The sequence below is a fragment of the Alexandromys fortis genome, unplaced genomic scaffold (assembly GCF_014885135.2).
Source record: "Alexandromys fortis isolate MF-2015 unplaced genomic scaffold, M_Fortis_MF-2015_v1.1 scaffold_5, whole genome shotgun sequence".
NCBI classification, from domain to species: Eukaryota; Metazoa; Chordata; class Mammalia; order Rodentia; family Cricetidae; genus Alexandromys; species Alexandromys fortis.
This window is the reverse complement of record NW_026067924.1, coordinates 8337040-8358025: the sequence shown is the minus strand read 5'-3', so window position 1 is coordinate 8358025 and position 20986 is coordinate 8337040. Positions and strand designations below refer to the sequence as shown.

Below are 20986 nucleotides of genomic sequence, written 5' to 3'. Positions count from 1 at the left end.
TCTGCCTTGAAGCACAGGGAGGGCCTGTAGAGCCCAGGGTCTAACTGTCTTCCCACACATACTCCTCAGACAGCTATTCAAAGGGCATTTGTGTTATAGAGTGCAAAGACGGGATGCCCTGGGATCAAATGTGGAGCTCTCAGTGAGGGGACCTCACATCAATACTTACTTGGAAGTCAGCTGTGTGCTCATGGTATATAGCAAAAGTCATTTGATAGTGAGCTGGGGAGGAAGCTTGTGTGGCTTCCTGTGAGTATGACTAACATGGTGAGGCCAGATGGGAGACCGCAGACTGCGCAGCCTCTCAGGCAGGAAGATAGAAGCTCTCCTGGGCCATCCACAGATCCCTGCCACAGACCACAGAGCAGCGGCTGCCGGAGAGAGAGGAAACACAATGTAGGAGAGGTGAGAGGTAGGAGATGGGGTTGTGTGATAAAGCTATGCCACCGTACCCTAGTCCATGTGTTGGTCACTGCTTTCAAGATGGGTCTTGTCCTGGGCTTTAGAGAGCAGCAGTTGGATCCACCTTAGTAGCAACAACTGAGCCAGAAGAACTCTGTCTTGTCTGTGTACATAGATACCACATTGTTTCTGGATCTCATGTTGGCCTTCCCTCAGCTCCGTGTTTCCTCATATTACAGGCCTGTAATTCCCGCACTTGGGAGATAGAGGCAGATAGATCAGAGGTTCAAGGTCATACCCAGCTACAAAGCACATTTAAGTTCAGCTAGGGCTACTGGAAACCATCCTGGGCTTTGTGAGTCTGTGTAACATACACTACCCATGGGAGGGGAGGAACCACACAGAGAAAGATGCAGAAAGCAGGGGCGGTGGGGAGAGACTGTCTTATACCCGGCTAGCTATCTCCCCAGCTTATATCAGAACAACCAATACTAGACCCGCCTGCTGGTCCCTACTGCAGAGTCTGATCAAAAAGCAGAGACTATCTCGCCTCAGTTCTCCAGCTTTTCCTTCTCACCTCGACAGCCCACAGCCACCTCTGCCCCCCCCCCCCCCCCCCCCCCCCCCCCCCCCCCCCCCCCCCCCCCCCCCCCCCCCCCCCCCCCCCGCCGCCGCCGCCCCCGGACTTCCTTCCAGACTCACACCACTCCCCCTGCCGGTCTCTAAGAGACCGGCTCTTCCTCCCCTAGGTTCAACTCGCTGCTAGCCTGAACTGAGGATCCCGAGGGTAAGCTCCTCTGCGGTGGGGCTGGGGGGCGGGGCGCTGGGGGCGTCCACGTAGATGGGAGGAGTGGGCGTGGAGTTAAGAGGGAGCCCCGAGGTCTCTCCTTCTGTTCCCTTTGCTGAGATTTGCCCTGTGACAGACAGGCATCAGAATCCAGGAAGGTTGGGAACCTAGAGGGACCTAGAGGGCAATAGGATTTGCTACCCAGGTGGCCTCTTACTGGCTGCTGTGTCCTAGTTTCAGAGACGGGGCTGGGCTGTTCTCAGGTTGCCCAGACCCTCAGAACTTATAAATTCATATGCCTGAGAGGATTGATACCGAGGACAATTACAGATTTTTCTTTCTTTTTAAAATTTAACTCATGTCTGGGAAATGTTGTGGGACTAGTAGGACAAAATTTTGATATAATTTCTGTGCCAGATGAAATTGGAATGTGTGTTTGTTTTTCCTCTCTTCCTCTTTGTTTTGTTGATGGACTCCCAGCCTTGTACTACTGGACGCTTGCTCTCTCTCTCTCTCTCTCTCTCTCTCTCTCTCTCTCTCTCTCTCTCTCTCACACACACACACACACACACACACACACACACACTGCACCCCCAGCCCCAGCCCCAAGCATGCTGCTCCACCTTCCTCCTTGAATCTGTTTTCATAATTAGAAATATGGAAATCTAGCAACAATAACTTGGTGTCAGGAAGCTGACGAGGTTTGGCTCTTCACTGGTTTCAAATTGCCCGAGGAAGTCGTTGCTTGTGGTAGCATTGTACACACGGCTGCCCCCTTCCTCCTGTGGATAGCTGTGGTATGGGTTCTGACTATCATTTGTGAGCAGTGCTGAGGCTCATGGATATATGCATGTGGTCACAGGAATGGCTGTTAGTGTGTGCGGACTTCCCTGAGAAGGGCATCGGCTATGCCTTCTGTCATCGCACAGAGAGGGGGTGTTTGGCACATAAGTCTCAAGGTTGATGTCTGGCATCTTTATTATGTCTTCCCTGCTGTGTACTTCTAGTGAACACAGGACTGGCCATTTTGGCTATTTTGACTAGCCAGCTTGCTTTGGGCATTCACTGTCTTTTCCTCCAGTGGGCTGGGAATCCAGAGGTTACGGTATCTGTCTGGGTTTTATGTGGGTTCTTGGGACCCAAGCTCCTGTCCTCCTGCTTGTGAGGCAAGCGCTTTACCCTTTAACAGTCTGCCCAGCCCACTATGTTTATAAAAAGAATTGATCACCTGAGGATTTCGTATCTTCAGATTTAAACTAATGGTCTTCAGATACGTAGACAAGGCTATTTAAATTTCTACCAGGCCTATTCCAGTCCAAAGTATCTTATTACAGTTCAGTGAATCTCCACGAGCTCACTGCAGAAACAGCAGATGAAATCGGAGCAGGGTTTGGAATCAACAGTTTCTCCATATATGACAGAAGGGCATTGTCAGAGGAGCAGCAGGCGGTGGTTATGGTTTGGGAAACTGGCCGACCAGGAAAGGAAAGGTGGGAACCAAACAAAAGCCCAAGGACCCATTAGACCAGCATTTAAATGGTCAAAGTTTGTGAGGAAATGAAGTTATCCTTACAGAGACCAAGAAGCACAATGAAGTGGAGACTCCTGACTTACGAACATACTATGCCTAGAACTCAGTCGGTACCCAAAGGTGGCAACGCTGCTGCAAGTGGAGACGATTCTGAAATAGGCTCGTTGAGCTGCTCTTAGCAGCACAGGAAACTGTGCAATACTAACATTAATAGTATGGTTTATGTCCCTAATTAAAAATTGTTTTCATTTTTGAAAGTAACATGACTTGTTTGTACAATGTGAGTTTTGACCCCAGAGTCTGAAATATCCCAGGCAAGGGCTTTGCCACTAATCTGTGCTGTCTGCTCCAGGAATAGTATTTATACAGTAGTGAACACTTTTATATTATATAAGGATTAGCACATGTTAGGGGTATGCATTAAAAATTTTTAGTCTCTGACTACTTGATTGCTAAAAATTTATATATTGCAAAGTGGAAGTGAAAATTGTTTCATTGTTTTGCAATATATTCTTTTCAAATTCATAGCTATGGATGAGTGAGGATTTTACTTAAGGTTTTGACATATTTCACCAAAAATGTGAGGAATAAGGGGGAATAAAAATTTGTGGATTTTTAGGCATTCAGAAGTTTAGTTATTCTGATCACAGAAATAGTTTGTCCCATGCACTTTATCTCCTTGTTCTCAGAAAGCCATGTTAAACTAACGATCAAGGAGACAATTTTAAGCCATTCGAACAAGGTCAAGACAAGAGAGGGATGGGCAGGCCACGCCTGCAGATGTTTTCAGGGAGCATGTTGCTGGAGGAAGTTTCTCAGTGTCAGTAGAGGGAAGAAGAAGCTCAGAAGGGGCCACAGGTGCAGTCTTGGAAGGAGAAGTCCCTCAGAGTCAGGGGTGAGTGCAGGACAAGGGAAGGAAAGGTGATGATCTAGGGTCAAAAGCCACCAGACTTCTCAACAGCAAATCTGATGGCTGTAAATAGTTAAGCAAAGGCTCCAAGATTTAAATACAAAAACCATACCCGGCCTATTATAGACGCTGCCAAGGTCTCCATGGAAAGGAAGGACAATGATCTTGTCAGAAAATCAATAAATCAAGGGATTGGACAGCATGTGCCCTCAGAGCGAGGGAGTGAAGCAGGAAGTAGCAAGTTCTTAGGGCCCAGCACAGATGACACTGGTGGAGGGGACTGACCTGCGCAACACTTACAGCAAAAGCATCCAAAATGGAGTCCTGTAAATAATGCGGTCCAAGAATACCAGTTGCATAACACATTTGCATAATAAAACAGAAGAATGATGTACTGGGCGCTGCCTCTGAGTGTCGAGTGTCCGTGTGTCTCAGAAGAGTCAAGCGCATGGGAGCTTTCAAGGTGGCCTTTACTGCGTGGTCCATTTGGGCAGTGAAGGGAATTGTGCCACCCAGCTTGGTGCTGGTATGTTCAATAGCAGCAGCTGGGTTTTCACTCAGTTCTGTCGCTACAGCTGCACTCACAACCCTCCTATCAACAGGAACGAGGAGATGAGCGATGTTGTGTTTCTGGGCTAGAGAGGTGAGCATCGCATGGAAGGCCATTTTGTTGTTACAAAGCCAGGAGGATGCTTAAGACCAAAAAAACCCAAGGAAAAGTAAACAGTTTAAAGAGAACCTCACTAATCAAAACTGGATAGTTCTGAGCATCAATAATTAAAAAAAACAAACAAACAAACAGCCGAAATAGTTTGTAAAGGCTGTGAGTATGTAAGGTCAAGGGTTGAGACCTGGGATTATTTTTTTTAATTTATTTATTTATTAAAGATTTCTGTCTCTTCCCCACCGCCGCCTCCCCTTTCCCTCCCCCTCCCCCAATCAAGTCCCCCTCCCTCGTCAGCCCAAAGAGACCTGGGATTATATCCTCAGCACCTGTGTCAGGCTGAGCACAGCTAACAAACAGCCAGGTTGTATTGTTTCTCTTCACTTGCGCTGGAGCTGGGTTCCCTTCCCTTGCTGGTTGGCACCTGCTTTCCTCTTTTCTTGTTCTGTATCTTCTCACACACTATTCAGAGTTTCACTGGAAGCCTCTTATAATGCCAAGACTGTTAGGCTGCAGAAATGGGAGTCTGGTAACTGTTTGTGGCTGATGTCAGAGCAGACAGGCCCGGCTCCTACAGTTTCAAGCTTCCTGCCTTTTCGGCTACATTTGTAGATTTGTGGGCTGGTGAGTCAACTGCTGCCTCTTGTCCTCTCTCCTGACTACTGGATCCTCATGTAATTATGGATTTCTTGCACAGTAGAAAGACAAGGCACTGGCCCCAAGTTAACCGGCTTGCTCCCAGCAGAACGGTATCATTTGATGTATGTAACCTTTACTTTTCATGCTGTGTGTGCCGTGTCCACTGAGCCCCAGCATCTCTGTGTGAGCGAGAGTGTAGATGCAGCCCGCACATCAGCCGTATTTATGTGATACTGATTTTAATTCCTCGTTCCAGGCTTGCTATCATGGATTCTCTCCTGGAAGCAAATGGCACCTTTGCCTTAAATCTTTTGAAAATCCTGGGTGAAGACAGCTCGAAAAATGTGTTTTTCTCACCCATGAGCATCTCCTCATCCCTGGCCATGGTCTTCATGGGGGCAAAGGGAAACACTGCAAGCCAGATGGCTCAGGTAAGCAGCTGAATACCACGGAGTGTCAGTCGAGCTGATCCAAATCTCCAAGTGACTGCTCTTGATGAACAACTGTTGGTGACATCAGGATGTGGGTATATGTGACGGAAGTATCTGCTATCCCCTGCTGGGACCCTGGCATGAGCACCTTGACCCATTAGTGCTGGTGGGGGTGAATGTCGGTAGCGTTAATAGGAAGGCTGGGGATCACTTGGGCCAGGAACATCAAAGGCTCAGCACCAAGTCCACCCTTTCCCCCATTATCTGTTCTCCGACTCCTTATGGGCCTCAGCCTTCCTCCAAGGAAAGTACACCGGGCTGATCCCTTCCACGACCCTAAAGTTTCTTCCCACATTGGGTCAGGAACAGAAGCAACTGAAACTCCTTCTGGGTACAGCACTTCAGGTGCAGAGGTTTGTGAGTCACAAAGACAATCTGCCCAGAATAACATGGGGAGACAATGAGGGATGCGGGGTTGCACCCTTTCTCCAGAAATGGGGATGGGGACATGTGTTAGTAGGCACATGTGTGTAACAAACACCACTGGTTACGTGATTTAAATAATACACAGTTCTATTTTTACTATTCTACAGGCTGAAGTCTAAAACCAAGAGGTTGACATTTTGGCTTTCTATGCCTTACAGATAGCAGCTATTCTCCATGTTCTCACTGTGTATTCCTGTTTTCTACGATCTGATCTCCTTTCTTATAATGATACTTATCAGACTTCCTTAGAGTTCACCCTTATGGCCTCTTTCTAACGTTAGTATTCCTGCACAGGCCTATCTCCAAATATGGTCACCATCATTTAGACGGATAACAAAGGTCACAGGGACAAGGTCTCATATGTCTTATCACCACAAACAAGTACTTCTGCCCATAGACACCAAAGCACGGACCCTGTTCTCCAGACCCCAGTGGTCATTATTTCACTCTCCTGCCTTGCCAGCTAGTGCGTCTAAAGTCAATAACATGAACTAGATTTCTGGACTGCTGTCTGCCTCATCAATTGTTCTAGAACGAGCTAAGTCGACATGCGGTGCGTGGAAGCAACACTAACAATGTTTCTCGGAATCTTGGGTCTTATGAGGAGTTTCTCTCCTCGGGGTGGAACCAGATAGAGCTCTTTAAATAGCAGGGCTGGAAGATCCCCTGAGGCTGAGCTCACGTCTGGGGTGCCAGCTGTTGGCTATAGCTCTGGTTCTCTTCCAAGTCACTATGTATGGTAGTTCCTACTCCAGAGGTTTCCACGCTGACTGCAGCAGGATAGTTTGTTCTTCCTTCCATGAGGCTAGCTGGACACAGATAAGGCACTGGGTCTTTGAAGACCCACACCTGGAATAGTATTACCTCTGAATACTGTTGGTAAGTGTTTTGGGGTTGGCATTGCTTGAGGAAACACCATGACCCAAAGCAAGTTGGGGAGGAAAGGGTTTATTTCCACTTACAGTTCCGTAATATGGTTTGCCAACAAGAACAGTAAAAGCAGGAACTCACACAGTGCAGGAACCTGGAGGTAGGAAGGGATACAGAAGCCATGGAGGAATGCTGTTTACTGGCTTGCTACACATGGCTTGCTCAGCCCGCTTTCTAATAGAACCTGGAATCACTAACCCAAGTATGGCACCTACCTACAAAGGGCTGGGCATTCGATACAAGGCCCTTTTGCATCAATCACTGAAAAGATGCTGCACAAGCTTGCTTAAAGCCCAGTTTTATGGAGGCATTTTTTATTTTGAGACAAGGTTTTTCTGTACTGCCCTGGATATCTTGGAACTCACTTTATAGACCAGGCTGGTTTCAAACTCACAGAGAGCCACCTTCCTCTGCCTCCCAAGGGCTGGGATTGAAAGTGTGCACCACCACTGCCTGACTTGGAGACATTTTCTTAACTGAGTTTCCCCCTCCCTTCTGATGTCTTTACCTTGTGTCAAGTTGACATATAACTTGCACAGTCAGGCAGTAGGAAAGCTGGCCTAAGCCCCAAGGGCAGAGGAGAGACTGCCAAGGTCTCAGGCCGGGAGCTGCCTACTTTGAGCCATTAGAGGTTGGGTTGGCATGAATGATTTTAGCCAGATAATAAGTAGTGAGCGTGAAGAGCTGAGGTTTTTGGAGGTCCATTTCTGCTCAGTCCAGGGACGACAGAGTCTCAAAAAGGACATTAGAGAGGGAACTTTCAAAGCAACTTTGTCGTCTTTTTAGGTTATTATTTAAGTGGCAGCAGGGATCTGTAAAATTCTGAGGATGAGCTTAGTGTTGACTCTTTTCCTAAAGCTGTACTTACTGGAATTCTCTGTTGATTTCAGGCACTCTCTTTGGATAAATGCAGCGGCAATGGAGGTGGAGATGTCCACCAGGGCTTCCAGTCACTTCTCACCGAAGTCAACAAGACTGGTACACAGTACTTGCTCAAAACAGCCAACAGGATCTTCGGAGAGAAGACTCTTGATATCCTAGCAGTAAGTCTTTCCAGTTTTCATGAATGAGAGAGGAATTATGTAGTACAGTAGGGAGTGTGTGAGCTGGATGTCCCCAACTATCTGGGCACCGGTGCTATTGTATATGGTCATGTGCGTTTGTGTTGTTTTGAACTACACAGAATACAAATTAAGTCAGCAAAGCACAAGCCCTCTTCAACCTGTTTCCCAATCTCCATGTCACCCAGGATAAGGACTATAGAGTTGATGTTTATCTTTCTGCATATACAGAAATTTATTTGTGAATATTTTTTTCTGCATACAGCTATCAGAACATACATATTGTTTCACAATTTGTTTCTTTCATTCTTTGTATTTATGTTGTACTACAATTTACTATGTCATTATTTATTATTGTCCCACTATTATTACTTTATTGTTATTACTGATGTTGGTGTTGGAATCATGGCTTCACGCATGCTAAGCATACATATACTCCAACATTGAGCCACATCCCCCACGATTAGCCATCCTTTGACAGTCATGAGCATACATGTTTCATGGCATAAAAAGCCATTTTCTCATGGAGGAATTTTAATTTGTACCCTATCTGCACCATCACCAACCATGTGATATTGCTTATGACTTTATACATTGTTTATTTGCTCCCAGATGTATTTGTAGAAGAAAGAAAATGAAGGTTTGAGATTGTAATATGCATTGTTAATTGTTCTCCCACTGGACCTACAGGGACCCTCTGAGAAGCTGTCTCCCTCTCACACCTAAGGAGAATTGTGACGTTCTATTATAAAACCAGTACCCTGAAAAACAAATGAAATATATAACCATGAGCAGTTTGGAAGGAAGACTCCCTAGTCTTTCTTTCCTCATTATTGCTTTACTGTTATTACTTACTATCATTCCTTATACGCTATCAACATGGTGCATGTTCCAACGCATTTGTGCCGCTGTATCATTTTCTGTTCTAACATGGCAGATTGTGGGCAATCATCAACATCCCTCTCATCTCATATAATGTGTCAGCAATATAGTCTGAGCATCTTTTTGTGCCGCTGGAAATCAAATACAGGACCTTGTGCATGCTCAGCCAGTCTTCTACCACCAAACTCTTCACCAGACTATGCCCCCAGCCCTGATTGCTTTTTTGTAAGTTTCTCACTGGGAGGCTGAGCCACCCAGTGTGTTAAGCACTAGACCCATGCAGCTATTCACAATCCAAATCATCAATTAAAATAAAATCTAAAATAAAATACATTTGTCTCCTCACTTCACCTGTTGTATTGAAGCAGTCTGTGGCCCTAAGTGATATCAGGCTTGAATAGTGCCAATTTCAGCTTTCTGTTTTCATAGGAAGCTGTGTGAAAGACTGGTGCAGAGTGACTTCCTATGCCCTGTGTTCCCTGCAACACTGTGCAGTGCTGTTGTAGCTATTGTGGGGCTGTCACTCTGCAGGCCCTACAGTTACTGCACCTGAGGATTTCCCCAGTGAGCTCAGTCAGTCTTAGCTGCTGCCTGCAGGATTTTCAGCTTGTGACATTTTAAGACCACTCTCCCACCTCAATCAAAACTAAAATTCTAGAGTTGAATACAGAGTGTATTTTTGATTTCCCCTCCGTTTTAATAGCAAGTGCCTCTGTACATCATTGAATTCATGCTTTCCTGCTTCTGTGTGCAGGGAAGGAGGCTGTCGGTGCTGATCACTTTCGTGGCTGTGTAATCACGTCGCTCTATCTCAGTCTTTTAAAGATTCCTGCCGCAAGTTCTACGAAGCAGAGATGGAAGAGCTGGACTTTAAGGGTGACACAGAGCAGTCCCGACAGCACATCAACACCTGGGTCGCCAAAAAGACAGAAGGTGAATGCACTCAGTGTTGTTCTGTTCTGTTCATTTGTTTGGTTTTGGTGCTGGCAATCAATCCCAGGGCCTTGATTGAGCATGCTCTATAGAAGGCTCTCTATTACTGAGTTACTTCCTAGTCAAGGTCAGCCACTATTAATAGTCTTATTATCCTCTCATTCAGGCACTGTTCGTCTCATCATCATTTCCTTTTTTTTCCTTAAGACAAAGTCTCTCATTGGACTGGAACTCTCCAAGTAGGCTATACTGGATGCTCAGTAAATCCAACAGATCCATCTGAGTCTACCTTCAAAGGGTTGAGATTAGAGATATGCAAGATCACATCTACTTGTTTGGATTTATTTGTTAACGTGGTTCTGGGAATTGAACTCAGGTCTTTGTGCTTGCAAAGAACACCCTTTAATGACTGAGTGATTTGAGTTTATATCCAAAACACTTTTTAAAGATGTACTTTTTAATTATGTATATGTCTATGACTTTGTGTCTATGTGTAAATGTGTTCACCTGAGGGGGTCAGAAGAGGGCATCAGATCCCCTGTAGCTGAGTCACAGGTATTTGGGAGACACTTGACACAGAAGCAGTGTCCTTTGCTAGAGCAGTAAGCGCTCTTCACCCCTGAGCTATCTTCCTAGCATCCCCTCCATTTTTTTTAAAATAAAAGTCCTTTGAGTTTCTTCTTTAAGACATGCATGGTCTCCTTCTAGCTCATGCATTAAGGGTTTTTTATACTGGATGCTCTAGCATTGACTCATACATTATGCATTCATAGGAACAGCGATATTTTTTATTTCTTGAACATCTTCTTTTGTCTATTTTTTTCTTCTTATAACCTTTGAAAAGTGTCCCCTTTTTTGTGGTGATGGTTGTGTTGCTTTAGGGACAAATACTTGACTTATATTTAAGGGACAGTGAATTCCCTTAAATGTATGCTTGACCATTCAAGCAGGTGGCCCCTTTGCACGCATCCACCAACTCTCTTAGTTCAATGGCTTTTTAATTTTTCCGTTCAGATAAAATTACAGAGCTGCTGTCTCCAGGCACAGTGAATTCAGACACTCTGCTCGTCCTTGTAAATGCCATCTACTTCAAAGGAAACTGGGAGAAGCAGTTTGACAAAGAGGACACCCAGGAGATGCCTTTCAAAGTCACCATGGTGAGTGCTGATTGGTCCTTTACTGGCCTCTAAACCATACAAGAAGGCTGTCTCTTGCAGCCTGTGCTTCATATGGCTTTGAATATTTTGGCAAGGACTTTTTCTAACCTTTGGGGCTTTTCTCTCATCCTTTTCATCTTGTAGGGTACCACTTGGATACCTGCTTGCTCCCCAGTTTCTTGTCAGTACCCTGCTATTGAGACCTGTTATGTTCTTGCTGGTGTCTGTATACAGGACAAATCTATGGCACTGCTCTCTGTTTACTCATTTGGGTCTGTGGCACTACTCAACTTTCTACATACAGAGTATAAGACTCTTTGAACCCCAGGACCTTGCCCATCTTTCCCGATTCCCTGTATTCCCAGCACTGTCCTCCACAAAACTCCCATCCTATATCCCTATTCTTCAAGCTGTTACCACACTTCCTGCCTGTCTCTACAAGACAACACAGCAGTCAACCACTTTTGTCACTACTTTTGAAGAAAGACAATTGTATATTATACAATTTTATAGTAGCTAGCTTATAAACATTACTTAGTAAACACTGTAACAGCGAGTGACATTCAGTTCAGATTTGATGGGGCAGGTACAGATTTTTGCTTACAATAAGGAAACAAAGGCATGTGTATGCGAGATAGACTCTAAGTTTAACAACCTCCATCTTGGAGGAGATCCCTTGCTGAAGGCTCTCCTTTGTTGTTCTGCTTTCTCAACATATGGCCTTAACACACACACACACACACATAATTTTTATTTCCTGTGCATTATTAATGTTTTGCATGCATGCATGTATGTGCATTTACCTCTAGCCCACGATGTTCAGAGAGTACATAATTTAAGGGCTCTAAAATGAATGGTTGTGAGCTGGTGTATGGGTTTTAGGAACTGAAGCTATGTTTTCTGCAGGAGCAGCAAGTGCTCTTTACTGCTGAGCCATCTCTCCATTCCAGGAGGATCTTCCTTATCATGCTTACACAGTGGCTTGGACCTTAATGTTGTGTGAACACAGAAAAGGACGGAGGGAGGATGGAAAGCAAGAAGTCTCTCCATTGAGCTCCTGCTCTTTCATCCAGAGGGAAATCTTTCTAATACATTTTATTCTATTTTCATTTCCTATCTCTGCAGTAGAGAAAGATGCGGCTGTGGCTAGAGTGAAGATTGACTGCAACCCGTATGTGCATGTTGCCAGTCTAGTGAATGAGCTATAATAGCCATATTTTTTTTCTTATTTTGAATGAGTGAGCTTAACAGTCAGTTAAAGTAAAAGGACAAAAGACAAGAGATAGATGTAGACGGGTGAATAAATGCACGAATGAATGGCCACCATCAAATCAGGAACTCAAAACATCATGTAGAAATTGGTTGGGAAAGCCCCCACTCAATAAAGCAATCAGCTGGCGTTTCCAAGAGAGGGAACTGCAGACGGAGCAGGGTGTCCCATAAATTAGCCAGCTAGAGTTCCTCATTGAGAGTCCCAGACAGAACAGAATGTGCCCTCTGTGAGGCTTTACAGTAAAAGACTAAATGACAACAGACGGAGATAACACCACCAAATAAGGGCTTAAAACACCCAGTAGAAGCCTCCTGGGAAGTTGAAGCAGTCATCTGAAACCCAATTGAGCTTTCTCTCCATGGCTGAGGTTCCCATGGCAGAACTTTTCTTTCCCACTGTGGGTACTTTTATATCATGGAATAAGCACTAGAAACATCTGTTGGAAGCAGCTTACCTTCTAACTGCTCTCAGGGACACAGTGTTTATACTCTTGGACTGTTTTGCATTTCCTGTCAGATCTGGGAGGAGGGGGACAGCTGATCATAGACCAGGAGCCTAGGAGAATACTGAACATAAACATGTTTGGTTTGGAAACACGGGTGGAGGGGAGAGGCAACATCTCTTCCAGAAAGAGCTGCCAGGTAAGTTCAAACAGCATGTGATAATTACCAGTATAATGTACTTGCGGTAGCTGCAGGACCAAAACCACAGGATTTTGTATTGAAACAGATTTTTGTTTATATTCCACATTACTAAATGAATAGGAATTACAGACACAAATAAGTGAATCATTAAATTACTTTTATATTACATGATTGGATGCTTTAGGTACTGGAGACATTTGGGGAGAAATTGCACAAGGCAGAGATCAACTCCTTGTGGGTTATGGCCAAAAGCCAGTCCAGGTCCATTTTCCCAGAGTTTCTTTAGGAATAGTCCTGTTTGTTACTGATGGATGCTCCAGCCACAGGCAAGCATGGTTGTGACAGAAACTGTGTGGGCCACACGACCAATAATCCAAACATCCTGGTAAAGTGTTCTAGCTGCAGGCCAGGGACATAACAGAAGAGACAAGGCCAGGAAGCGGCTTGGCTCAGGGCTAGCTCAGGCAGACAGGACATGGCGAAGATAGAACATTTGTTCAGTTTGTTTCAGAAGAGGGTGCCATGCCAGAGAACTTTGTGACTGCAAAGAGCTTTTTGCTGTGTTGGTCACAAGATATTGAGTAAATTTTGTAATTGTTTCTAGCATTAGATCACAAGAATGGTCAAGAACTGAGGAAGACAGGTAGAGGACATGGTCACTTCTGGTTCAACTACAGTTTCGTTTTGTTTTTTTTTTCTAGTAAGGTGTTCGCTTTGCCTGGCCCTCAGTATTGCTGCTCACTAGTTGTCACTAATGTAGTCATCAGGTGTGACTTGAGCCTGTTGTGTCCCAGGCATTAACTGGCTGAATGTGCCCACACACATGAAGTTCTTTTTCCTGAGGCAGAGCAATAAGAAATAAACATAGGGAAGATCACTGTGGTTGACATGTTCCACTGAGACATACAGTGGAGGTAGTAGGATGCTGTGCTCGGGCTGGTTGTTGACCTGCTTCCCCTGGCTTGCTTGGCCTGCTTTGTTATAGATCCCAGGACCACCAGCCCAGGTTGAAACCACCCACAATGGGCTGGGCCCTCCCCCATTGATTACTAGTTAAAAAATGTCTTACAGCCTGATCTTAGGGAGGCATTTTCCCAACTGAGGCTCCTTCCTCTCTGATGACTCTAGCTTGTGTCAAGTTGACATCAAACTAGCTAGTATAGGGTGTGGTTACGGATGAAAGATACGAAGGAAGCCTTCACTGGGAAGATGGATGTGAGCAGATACCAGGACATAAGGACCTGAGGTTCCGTGTTCCGAGGTGAGGGGGAGTGCAAGCAGGACAAGCTTGTGTTGGGATTCTAGGTTGGTCTAAGGTGATCAACTTATGCTCACACTAGAGCAGTGGTTCTCAAGCTTCCTAAGGCTATATGAATCTTTAATACAACCCATGTTGTGGTGACTGACATCCATAATTTTTTTTTTTTGTTGTTGCTATTTTCACAAGGGCTTTTAAGTTCCAGTCTCAGTGCCCCTCAGGGTTCAGAGAGAATGCTATGGCAAGTGGAGGGACTTAGAAAAATCTGAGGGCAAATGAATTCTCCACTCATACTTTTCTGTATCCATTTCTTTATTGTTCTGCTTCTATCCTAATCCTTCTATCCTACTTCCAACTTCTCCTAGCTTCTTCTCTTAGCTTCTTTTTAGTCTACCCTAAAAACTTCTCTCCTTCAGGAGCCTTGAAGCAATAAAGAAATTACAAGAGTTGTTTCTCTTTGGTCAAGAGCACATTCCTAAGGCAAGTGATAGGGAGGTGAGCCATTGCCATGACAACACGAGTCCAAGGGTACACAAATGAGACAGTGACCAGCGGACAGGAGGGACAGTGAGATAAGCTTTGACAGAGATCTTTTGTTAACAGACTGGCAAGCAAAGAATTCCGCAGGCTTTCCTTAGTAACCTTAGTTGGACATCTGCGTTTCTGACCTTACATAGTTGTAAGGTTTCAAACATTTGATATTGTTAGGGATTTTCCTAACATGAGCTCTCTGCCAACACCAAAATCCCAACAAGCCAAATCTCAACAAGCCAAATTAAAGAATATCCAAGTTTAATGGGATTCCTGTGCTCTTGGGTGGCCCCAAGGGAAACCAGGAAGCCACAAATGTGACCACAGTGGGTGGAGGGGGGGGGTGAAGGCCACAAGAGGACTTTCCAGGGGAGCAGTTTAAATAGACTGGGGACGTGGTCAAGTTTTTGGCGGGCTGCCTTGACCCTCCTTCGGGGAGGGGTCAAGCTTTGGTGGGCACAGGGACAGGACCTCTAAAGATGGAGGCCAGAAACTGGGACTTACAGATCTATTTACAAAAACCTTTTAGTCTAGTTTAAACTTGCTCTGAGATAGAAGTTAGCTAATTGTGTAAAGTTTGTGTTAGACTGAGAAGACATTGTTAATTTTTGACATTACTCTGAGTAAAAAGGAACAAAGCAGGCTCTTATGTGTCTACAGTCCTCATGGGACAAATAGATCCAGTTCTGAAGCATGTCCCAGTATATTTTCTATATATCAAAATTATACAAACAAATGAAAAGCCATTTTCCTGATCACCCACAGATATATGTGCCCAGTAGAGGGAACATTTTCATGAGATAAACACACACACAGTGGGAAAACACCCAAAGGTTTTCTTAAGGAAGAAATGAAGTTCTTAGGGAAGAAACAAAGTGACTCAGGAGAGAAACTACAGACAGAGAAACTGGTTTCCACAGCCAGAAAGTCCATGATCTTACCAGGTGGGCCTCCCTATTAGAGAACCACTCATTGGTAGGTTGGCCTGTTGAATACTAATTATCACCTGCTGTATCTCTCATGGCCCCTGACGCTGTTTCATAACTGTAATTGTGCTACTGCTATAAGTCATAATGTAAATATCTGATAGGCAGGATATCTGGTATGCAACCACTGTAGGGGTTGCAACCCACAGGTTGAGAACCACTGCACTAGAGCATTGCCATACTGGGGGGTTAAACCATTGCCTTGTGCTGGAACCTCTGGCTGCTGTGCTGAGGTCAGTGACAAGGAGGTCATCACAGTACCTCAGGGCTGTACTGATGACAGTGAAGTTTTTAAAAACATTAGATTTTGATTCTCTTTCAAAGGGACAGATGTTGTAATATGGGAATGAGGCAGATGCAGAGTGTGAGAAGGGAATGATATTTGTATATCAGACATTTACATTATGATGTCATATGTTCATTGTTGCATGAGATGGTAAAAGAAAGATGATCACTCCAAGATGAATTTTAGGCCTTGGCAGCAAGGAGGAACAGCCTCTGATGTACTGAACCTTGACCCTCCGTTCAAAGGCATATTTATTGATGGTTACACAAAGTTGTTTTTTGGATAAACAAGTTCATCATAGCAAAGTCCCTGATCTAATCTGTATGTTTTTCTGAAGGAAAGCATCACACCCCTGCCCCTTTAGTCCTTATTGTGTACCGTTTGCAGTACCCAACAATCTAAGAGCCCCAGGTGTGCCAGGGCTGTCTTGTGACTAAAATCATGCAACGGCCATAACGCTGCTTCAGAAAAGTATCTCTATAAATCACAGAAAGCAATCACTGATTTCCACCATGACTTCTTCAAGGTCAAAGTCCTTCTAGAAAACAGCTGTTCATTCTGATATTGACTTTAGATACAGTTAGAAAGAAGCAAGTATTCTGTTCTAGTGTTTGCACTTGATACGGTGACTCTGCTCAATTCCTACAACAGACAGGTAATGGTGCTGTCGGTTAGAAGGACTGTGAGGGACAGTGTGGTGGCTTAAATAAGAATGGCCTTCTCAGACTCATATTTGAATGTTTAGGGAGTATTATTAAGAAGTGTGGCCTTGGCTCTGGTTTCTGCTCCCATTGCTCATCGCTGACACTGGCGGAACAGCCAACTTGTGGACCATGGCTAACTTCGAGTGTACCATTGTGGCCATCAGGCCAGACAGCACGCAGCATGACCTGGTGGGTGAAAGCATCAAGCGCCTCGAGCAAAAGGGGTTCTGCCTGGTGGCCATGAAGTTCCTTCGGGCTTCTGAGAAACACCTGAAGCAGCACCACATTGACCTGAAAGACAGACCATCCTTTTTTCCTGGGGCTGGGGAAGTACATGAACTTGGGGCCTGTGGGTGGCCATGAGCTGGGAGGGGCTCAATGTGGTGAAGACAGGCCAAATGATGCTGAGAGAGACCAATCCAGCTGATTCTAAGCCAGGCACCGTTCGAGGGGATTTTTTGCATTCAGGTTGGCAGAATCATTATCCATGGCAGTGATTCAAGTGTGAGGTGCAGAGAAAGAGATCAGTCTATGGTTTAAGCTTGAAGAACTGATCGACTAAAAGTCTCGTGCTCATGACTGGGTGTATGAGTTGAGGTGGATAGCTCTGGGTCCTTTTTAGCATTACTGGTGGACCCCTAGGCTCAGCTCTTCATTCCCCCCAGAATGAATGGATCGTATTTTCTAAACCAATAAAAACGTTGGAACTGGAAAAAAAAAAGAGAGAGATGTGGCCTTGTTGGAGTAGGTGTGGCCTTGATGGGGAAAGTGTGTCACCTTGGGGTTTCAAATACCTGAGTCAGGCCCAGAGGCTCTCTCTCTCCCTGTTGCTTGCTGACCCAGATGTAGCACTCTTGGCTCTGTCTACAACACCATATCTGCCTGCATACCTCCATGCTTCCTGCCGTGATGATAATGGACTAAACCTCTAAACCTGTAGGACCCAGTGAAATGTTTTCCTTTATAAGAGTTGCTGTAGTTCTATTCCTCACAGAAATAAAAGACTGACTAAGACAGAGAATAGTTGTAGAGAGATCAGATTTGCAAAGGAAAGTACAGCGCTTGTGGTGACATCTTAAGTTGGGATTTTCTTTCTAAGTGAAAAAGTCAGACAGGAAGTAAAATGTATGTGTGGAGCCCTAGGGGAAAAGTCCAGGCTAAAACAGTGAATTTGGGAATTATGTTCAGAGTCATGAGAATAAATGAGATCCCCTGTAAGGACAACAGATTTATTTGGAGACTGGCAAGTCAGTTTCCTGGCACTGTGTTAGCTGATGTGGAGATAATCAATTTAAGAAGAGAAAAGCTTCATTTGACTCATCTTTAGGGATTCCATTTCCATGAGTTAAGCCTGTAATAGGAGTTCTGACTGGCGATGGTGGGATCAGATAGGGAGCAAAAGGGTTCACCTCAAGGACAGAAAGTGAAAGAGAGGAAAAAGAGGTCAGGATTCTCCAATCCCTTTGGTGCATCCCAACGACCTGGATATCCCCTACTAGGCCCCATATCTTAAAGATTCTACTTCCTCCCAAAACTCTACTCTGAGGACCGACCCTTAAAAAAATGGGTTCTTTGAGGCCCATGTAAGTTCTAAATTACTCCAGAAGTTTGAGAGGCTGATGAAATATTCTGGAAGCTTTATCAAAGTGCTCCTGGAGGCATAGAGTGGTTGCAAAGTATCCATTGTGTCTTGTTTCAACTTAATATTTATCCATCCTTCACAGAATGAGGAGAAACCTGTGCAGATGATGTTTAAGAAGTCTTCCTTTAAGATGACCTACGTGGAAGAGATATCCACTGCGATTCTGTTGCTTCCCTATGCTGGCAATGAGCTGAACATGATCATCATGCTTCCAGATGAGCACGTTGAACTGAAAACGGTAATGATCACGAGACCTTGATGGAACTGTGAGGGAGAAAGAGTGGCATTTGTGTTTCTGAAGGGGCGACTCTCCTAGGCTCCCATGACCATGTTTTTATCTTCCATTCATTTGTGAGGCTTGGGTGGAACCCACAGCCTAGAGCCTGCTTGACAAACACTCACCACTGAGCTGAATCCTAACCCCTCCCAGCTACTACATTAACTTAAAGCCACGCATCCCTGGGCAGTGTAGACCCTCCCCATCGTCTCAAGTGCCCCGGGTGACAACGTTGTCCTAAAGTGTCCACCTCTCTTCTAGGTGGAAAAGGAAATAACTTATGAGAAATTCATAGAGTGGACGAGGCTGGACAAGACGGATGAAGAAGAGGTGGAGGTTTTCCTCCCACGGTTTAAACTGGAGGAGAATTATGACATGGAGGACTTTCTGTGCAAGCTGGGCATGACTGATGCCTTTGATAATGGGGCAGACTTTTCTGGAATATCTTCCAAGCAAGGCTTGTCTCTGTCCAAGTTTGTGCATAAGTCCTTTGTGGAGGTCAATGAGGAGGGCACAGAGGCTGCGGCTGCCACCTCCAGTGTAGTTTTTAAGTGTATGCCCCCCTACTTCTGTGCCGACCACCCCTTCCTTTTCTTCATCCAGCACTGCAAGACCAAGGGGATTGTGTTCTGTGGCCGGTTCTCCTCTCCCTGAGAGAGGGCGCTGCTGAGTCAGCATACCACCTTTGCCCAGTCCCTCTCCCATGATTCATGATTTATCTGTGGATTAATAAATGTTGTGACAAGTCTGTGCTTGGTGGCACATACCTGTAAACCCAGCACTTAACTGATGAAGTTGAAACGATCAGAGGTCAAGCAAAGGTGGTCTTGGGTATATAGCAAATTCAAAGCAAGCCTGGGCTACATGAGACCATTAAAAACAAACCAACAAACAAGAAAAAAAAACAAATTAAGATGAAACAAAAAGAAAAGAAAAATATCTGATTCTGGACGCTTTATACAGAAGAAGTGATTAGTTCATGGTTCTGGAAGCTGCAGAACATAGAGCTGCTGTATGGCTTTAGTGAGGCCCCTAGTGGATGGCACTGTAACAACAGTATGTGAGATTCAGATTTGTTACTAACAAATCTTTAGAACTCCATCACACATTCTCATTCTCTGTCTCTGTCTCTCTCTCTTTCATTTGTATTTTAACAAATAAACTTTGCCAGAAGTTCAGAAAGTAAAACAGCCACACAGGTCAGCCTTATAGACCAGGCAGTGGTGACACACAGCTTTAACCCCAGTAGCCACACTACTTTGCCATAGAAACCGTGCTGTAGTGGTGCACACCCTTAATCCCAGCACTAGAGAGGAATATAAACTGGGAGAGACAGCTCTCAGACACAGTCTCATTCTGAGATTCTTGAAAGCAGGATTACCATTTCAGACTAAGGCAGAGAGGTAAGAGCCAGTAGCTGACTGTTTTGCTTTTCTGACCTTCAGGTTGAACCCCAATTTCTGTGTCTGAGTTTTTATTAATTGTGCTACATTTCTCTCTCTCTCTCTCTCTCTCTCTCTCTCTCTCTCTCTCTCTCTCTCTGTGTGTGTATGTATTTGTTTATGTATGTGTACAAGTGTGTTGTGTATGTGCATATGCTGTGTGTGTATGTGTGTGTGTCTCTGATGTAATGCTAATTACTCCTTCATTGACCTCTCATGGGGGTAGGGAGTAGAAGGAAGGGGAGAAGGGGAGGATTAAGGAGAACTTGAGGGAATGGTATAGTCAAGATGGAGGAAGGACAGAGATGAGAGCAAGGAAAAAGATTTCTTGACCGAGGGAGCCATTATGGAGCTAGTGAGAAACCTGGTACTAGGGAAATAATCAGGAATCCCCAGATAAGACCCTAAGAAATAGAAGAGAGGGTGCCTGAACTGGCCTTGCCCTGTAGTCAGATTGATGATTATCTTAAATATCATCATAGAACCTTCCTCCAGCAACAGATGGAAACAGAGGTAGAGAACCACATCAGAGCACTGGACTGGGCTCCCAAGGTCCAGTTGAAGAGTGGAAGGAGTGAGAATATGAGCAAGGACGTCAAGACCATGAGGGGTTTGCCCACTGAGACAGTTTGCCTGAGCTAATGGGAGCTCACCAACTCCAACTGAACTGGGAATAAACGAGCACAGGACCAAATTAGTCCCACTGAATATGGTTGACAGTTGGAGAAGACTGAGGGGCCACTGACAGTGGCACTGGGATTTGTCTCTACTACATATACTGGCTTTTTGGGATCCTATTCTCTTTGGATGTATACCTTGCTCAACCTAGATGTAGTAGGGAGGGCCTTGCCCTCTATTAGGATTGGGGGGGGGAGTGGGAGGTTGTGTGGAGGGAGTGGGAAGAGGGGAGGGAGTGGGAATTTGGATTGGTATTTTTAAGTAGTAAAATAATAATAATAATAATAATAGAAAAATTCATAGGCCTTGTGAGTTTTGTTGGCTGTAATTTACCAAATGCTTTAGTTTCTTTCTTTTAGCTATAATACACAGATAACCATGATGAAGGGTATGTTTTCAGCTCACACTTCTTGGTTACAGGCCATCATGGTGTGTAGGTTCCCAAGTCAGAT

At 44.8% G+C, this 20986-nt stretch overlaps 1 protein-coding gene across 6 annotated transcripts; it reads left to right on the top strand.

Moving 5' to 3' along the window:
* Window positions 1–270: 270 nt before the first annotated feature.
* LOC126501697 (serpin B6-like) lies at window positions 271–19162 on the top strand. 6 transcript variants are annotated; one of them, XM_050142518.1, is made up of 8 exons: window positions 271–405; window positions 1152–1189; window positions 5190–5364; window positions 7671–7823; window positions 9539–9656; window positions 10671–10813; window positions 18220–18375; window positions 18676–19162. In XM_050142518.1, the coding sequence occupies exons 3-8, from the start codon at window positions 5200–5202 to the stop codon at window positions 19066–19068; spliced, it is 1128 nt and encodes a 375-aa protein (XP_049998475.1). In that variant the 5' UTR covers window positions 271–405; window positions 1152–1189; window positions 5190–5199; the 3' UTR covers window positions 19069–19162. The 6 variants fall into 6 exon arrangements, with proteins under 6 accessions (XP_049998475.1, XP_049998476.1, XP_049998474.1 ...); XM_050142519.1 differs by having other exon boundaries at window positions 294–412; XM_050142517.1 differs by having other exon boundaries at window positions 307–405; window positions 1130–1189.
* The last annotated feature ends 1824 nt before the right edge of the window (window positions 19163–20986 follow it).